Source organism: Phaseolus vulgaris, chromosome 7 (assembly GCF_000499845.2).
Source record: "Phaseolus vulgaris cultivar G19833 chromosome 7, P. vulgaris v2.0, whole genome shotgun sequence".
Lineage (NCBI taxonomy): Eukaryota > Viridiplantae > Streptophyta > Magnoliopsida > Fabales > Fabaceae > Phaseolus > Phaseolus vulgaris.
Window position 1 is genome coordinate 22,288,106 of NC_023753.2, and position 5,631 is coordinate 22,293,736.

General features: G+C 38.7%; 1 protein-coding gene across 1 annotated transcript; it reads right to left on the reverse strand.

Annotated features, from left to right (window-relative positions):
• Positions 1–903: 903 nt before the first annotated feature.
• On the reverse strand, positions 904–4,801 carry LOC137829642 (monocopper oxidase-like protein SKU5). The gene is made up of 9 exons (XM_068636490.1): positions 4,510–4,801; positions 4,323–4,432; positions 3,868–4,138; positions 3,572–3,695; positions 3,125–3,485; positions 2,564–2,932; positions 2,143–2,399; positions 1,298–2,021; positions 904–1,152 (listed from the first exon to the last, which is right to left on the reverse strand). The coding sequence occupies exons 1-9, from the start codon at positions 4,663–4,665 to the stop codon at positions 1,086–1,088; spliced, it is 2,439 nt and encodes an 812-aa protein (XP_068492591.1). The 5' UTR covers positions 4,666–4,801; the 3' UTR covers positions 904–1,085.
• Between the last annotated feature and the right edge of the window lie 830 nt (positions 4,802–5,631).

The following is a 5,631-nucleotide window of genomic DNA, read 5'->3' on the forward strand; positions in this document are numbered from 1 at the left end:
AAATCATTTCTTATATAAAGAGAGTTATAACTCACTAAAAAGGGTGTTGAGAAAACGAGTCAAAACAGAGATTGGGAGTTTTCAGAGAATGAGCATGTGTTCTTGAAAGAGTTTTTTAAAAGAAAAAAATGTGCTTAGTTGGAGGTGTTGTCACTGTTTTTGGCAATCTATTCTATTGGTCTAGTCAGAATTCTACTTCTCTTTCCAGGTGTATTCATTTCATCATTCGTTTCTTTGTAAAGTGTGGTTGTAAGACTCTTCTTGATAGAGTTTCTTGAAGAGTTGTGTGTGCTAAAATAGAGTTTTTCAACTAGGTGTGCCTTGTTCTTGTAGGGTTCAAGAACACTAGGTTTTGTAATTGGTGTGTACTGTTTTTAGTGGATTTCACCTTGGGTAAGGTGAGACTAGATGTAGCTTATAACAGAATGTTGAATAATTGATGCCCATGACAGGTGAGTTTTCTGTTATTATTTTATGTGCTCAGTTTTATTTTCAGTTAGGATTTTATTTCCATGAGCAAGTGTTGTTGCAAAGATGGATATAAAAAGGGAGTGGATCTCCAAGTGAAGGTACATTTTCGAAGACACTTTCCAAGTGGTTACTCTTGATGAACCCTAACTGACTTGATCGTTGAAGTGTAATCAACAGGTAGGGCGCTCTTTGTTACAACGGAGCCATATTCTAACACAACCAAAAAAAGAAGAAAGAAATCACCAGAAAAAGTGGACTTTGAAGGAGGCGTTCAACCTAGATCACTCAAGGAGGTGGTCAAACGGCGAGAACAACTTCCTCATTGTGAAAATTTTTTGCTTCTATATAAACAATCAAGACACCCTTGCATGTTGAACCTAAAACACGCATAATTTTCCATCGTTCTAAAGATTACGAAACATCTACCAAGCGTGGCAAAAGAGTGAGACTACAAATCTTAATCTCTATATATTGAAAATTAAAAAACTAACAGAATACAGTAACAAGTAACCTTTAATTCTTGACCAGCTAATTAAAAGAAATGTTGTACACATTTTATCCTCATGTTGTTCTGCATATCTCCAATCTTCTTAGAAAAGGGTGGACCGTCTCAATTAATGGAGACCAATACAGAAAAACCATATGGCAGCGGTGATCATAGCAATCAGAGACCTATTATTCCTATTACAAAGAAAACACAAAAGAAAACATTAGTTTACAAGCAAACAGCGACAAGCACAAAGCCTTTTGTCATTACGGAGGTTGGTATATTAGTTTGTAAGCATCTCGCATAAATGATATGTAACAACACAAAACGTCCCAATACCTTGTTCTACGTGGATTGGATGCGTTGGATGATGGAGCATTTGGTTGTGGCCCTGTTCTATTTCGATTACGTGCCTTGTGTAGTGGAGCAATTGCCGGAGTTGGAGCCGCGGTTGGAGCCGGAGTTGTAGCCGGGGTTGGAGCCGGAGTTGGAGCCGCGGTTGGAGCCAGGGTTGTAGCCGGGGTTGTAGCCGGAGTTGGAGCCGCGGTTGGAGCCAGAGTTGTAGCCAGGGTTGTAGCCGGTGTTGTAGCCGGGGTTAGAGCCGGGGTTGTAGCCGCGGTTGGAGCCAGAGTTAGAGCTGCGGTTGGAGCCAGAGTTGTAGCCAGGGTTGGAGCCGCGGTTGGAGCCGGAGTTGGAGCCGCGGTTGGAGCCAGGGTTGTAGCCGGGGTTGTAGCCGGGGTTGTAGCCGGGGTTGGATCCGGAGATGGAGCCGCGGTTGGAGCCAGAGTTGTAGCCAGGGTTGTAGCCGGTGTTGTAGCCGGGGTTAGAGCCGGGGTTGTAGCCGCGGTTGGAGCCAGAGTTAGAGCTGCGGTTGGAGCCAGAGTTGTAGCCAGGGTTGTAGCCGGGGTTGTAGTCGGGATTGGAGCCGGATTTGGAGCCGCGGTTGGAGCCAGAGTTGTAGCCAGGGTTATAGCCCGGGTTGGGGCCGGAATTGGAACCGGAGTTGGAGCCGCTGTTGGAGCCGGAGTTGGAGCCGGGGTTGGAGCAGGGGTCTGATACTTGCCTGTGCACATTGAAAGGTATCAATACCATAATAGTCCATCTTTTCAAATCATCATCCAAAAAACAAAGTTGGTAAAGAAGGGTAAAAAAAGAGTAGAAAATAGGTTTGAACATGCACTGACCACATAGAAGGAGATTGGGTGGAGGAGGCTTCTCTTTGGCAGGGTTGGGATCAGGATCATAAACTCTCACATAGAGCTCTTCACCCAAATACCAGCTTTGCAAGTTCTGTGATCTCAGATTCCACATTCCTGGGTTGTCAGGGTACACATACACTGCACTCCACCATCCAGGGTACACTTGCACGCTCGACCGACCAACAGGATCATACAGATTATAACTTGACCGTGATTCTCGATTCCATTCTCCTTCCCCCATTCTAAAAACAAATATTTCTTATTTATCACATCCAACAAAATAATGCTCATGCTCATCTCACTATAAACTTGGCCTTATAATAACATGTCAAATGTTGCCATGCATACTTTTCTACACGAAACCTCATTTTATACTAAAACCCTTCAAAATGAAGCAGACACTTACCCAACTACAAAGAAGCTATGTCCATCTAAATGCCAAGTATCAATGATGTCTAAATTGTTTTTTAGCACTATCTCCGTCCACCCTTTGTGCAATGCACTGGCAACGAAAACTCCACGCACGGCCTCAGCATTTGAACTGTTCTTAGAAAAAGCATCGAGTTCATATACTCCAGTTCCATTGGAAAAGTAATCAGCTAGCTTCAATGGAGTATCTGGGGTCAAGTAAGACACATTGTTGACAGTATAGTGAGATAACCCATCAATAGTTGCTATGGACGCGTTTAGAATGAAAGTCTCTGATATTGTCACACTTGATACACTGAACGTTCCTTGAGGATTAGGCCTTGCAGCTCCAGTGGTCAGGTTCCACCTTCAATTCAAATAGACCCACAATGTGAATGCTTTATTATGTTCTAAGCATTGACTCTAGGATCTAAGTTTTCATAACTGCTCAAAACTGTTTGGGAGCATCATTGATATTGCCTACATTCGCATTATAGTATGGTAACAATAAGAAAGCAAACAAACAAACACAGGAGCACCATTTATGGCCTGCAATTACTTGATGGATTTTGCTTGGTTGATGGAGAATTGCACATCAAAGGGATCTGGACCACTTGGGAGATACCCCTTAGCTGGTGTGGTAGAGTTATTATAATGAAGCACAGCAACGCCAACGAGAGTGTTATTATTTGTGGCACTACTCATTTTAGGAGAGGCCACTATGTAGTAATCAGCAGCATCTTGGTTTGCTGTGACAAGCACTGAATAGGATTGACCTACATGAACATCAAGAGACTCCAACTCTATTTGATTCACATAAGAACCTTCAGTTTCAACTAAAACCATTTGATGATCTTGAATCCTGAAATTGAAGCTCCAAGTTGTCCCTACGTTTGATATCCTAAGCAAATATGTTTTTCCTGTGACACATTATCATAAAGGATTTAACTTACTAGACAACACGATCATAATGTGACTCATAAAACTTCTCTTATTCACTTCTTACCTTGTATAACATTGAATGCCTCGAATGATAGAGAAAATTTGCTGCTCATGTATGGTCTTTTGCCGTTTATTAGCATCCAATCAGGGGCGAGAACATCTCTCGCATTCAACCTGGACCTAACATCCTGGTTGAAATAATATCAAGTATATTCATTACTCAGGATTAGAAAATAAAAAAATATATATACACAAAGGAACTACTGTTATATTAAAGATCAGAAAATGAAGTAGCATTCCAAGGAATTGCTTAAGTCATCATAATATCAATGGTGAAATAACAAGCAAGTAGTCAATTACCTTGTAGCTAGTGCTGTACCAGTCACCAATTAGAAGATCAAACTCTGCCTCTGGTTTTGGAAAGGGAACACTTATGACTGGTCGATTGTTGACTCGAATTGGACCAAACCCTCCTCCAGCTTTAAGGAAATTGACTGAAGGAAAGTAAGAGAATGTGCCAATCTGGTCTTTGGCTTGGAAAGCATAAGTCCCATTCCTGCCAGGTTGGACGGGGCAGTTTGTGCCAGACACTCCATCTTGCCATGAATCCAGCCTTTGCTGTATGCCATTCCTACACCAAAACCAAGCTTGTACAAGTTTAGTGCATAACCCCACTCCTAAAACTAAAACAAAATGAAAAAAGGTGAATCATGGAAGTGGCTTTCTAATGCCTTACCATATGGTAAGAGTAATAGTATTTGTCCAATGCCAGAAATATTGAGAGAAAAAGAAAGAAGGGAGTACATAACATATACCATGTAAACAGCAATGGATCATCCAAATGATTGAAAACATTGACATGAATAACATCGTTTGTTGTTGCATTTATAAGGGGTCCCGGGAACATGCCATTGATTGTTATTATCTGCCAAATATATGAGCAACAAGTGATGAGTAAGAGAAATAAAAGATGAATAGATGAAAGGTACTTATAATCCACACCGGTTGATCAGTAGAAACAGGCTTCAAATTGAAGTCAGTGGAAACGTGCCAATCAAGGAATATATCAGCAGCAGTGGCTGTTGTGAATAAGAATGGTAGCACCAGAATTGCACATATAGCAAGTTTGAACTGAGGAGCAACAAAAGGTGCAGCCATTGAAATGCCACCACAGTTTCTAGCTTTGGATGTCACTGCCACTCCCTCTTAATCGTTACCTTTCAAGAGTTAGGCCTCAACACTTCAAATGCCTTTTAATATAGCAAATATCTCACTCTTTAGAATACATATCTTCATCTATATTTTAAGTGGTTTTTATTTTTATAAACAACATTTTAACTTTTTTCATGCGCTTTTTAAGATATTTTTATTATCCTAGTATATCTTTGTCGATTTCAATCTTTTTTATAAACAGTTAATTACAAAAATAACTTTTATCAGAATATAAATTATTTATTACATTTATTATAAATCTAAAATATAATTTATATATTTAAAAATATTTACTTATCATAATTATAATTTAATAAGTCGTAAGAGGGATCAGTTAATTCAAAATCACACTTAAACAGACCATATAGATACATTACTTTATTGCTTTAAATTTAGTTGAATCAACCTCCTATTAAAAAAATATTTATATAAATGACCACGTTAAATGAAAATTTAGAAAAACAAATCATAGCAAAATAAAGAGATTCTATAAGAGAGAGATATGATAATTAATTCCAAGATATAAACAAGAAATAGAAATTAATTCTAAAAGATGATATACAATATTTTAAAATCTTATATTCTAATAAATATTTATAATTAAAAAAATTAGATCTATAAAAATAGTAATTGGAGAAAAAATTTACAGCCAAAAATATTAAAATATATAAAAATAATAAATTTTAGAGGTAGCAATGCGGGACGGGCTGCGACGCGCTACCAAAAAGTGTATGAATTTATTAATCTAGTCTGCTGACTCACTTTGGTGCATCCCACATAATCTGCAACCCACGCGGTGCAACAACGCGCGGGTGGATTGGCTCGCGCATAAATAAAAAAATAATTATTTATTTATTTTTTTTAAAAAAATCATACCCCATTAATCTATTATTGTAATTTATGTATCAAAAA

Excerpts from the sequence above, each read along its gene's own strand:
- LOC137829642 (XM_068636490.1), bottom strand. The coding sequence starts at position 4,665 with ATGGCTGCACCTTTTGTTGCTCCTCAGTTCAAACTTGCTATATGTGCA. Across the intron at positions 4,433-4,509 it reads CTGTTTCTACTGATCAACCG|ATAATAACAATCAATGGCAT; the intron begins GTGTGGATTATA and ends TATATTTGGCAG. Across the intron at positions 1,153-1,297 it reads TCCAATCCACGTAGAACAAG|GAATAATAGGTCTCTGATTG; the intron begins GTATTGGGACGT and ends TCTTTGTAATAG.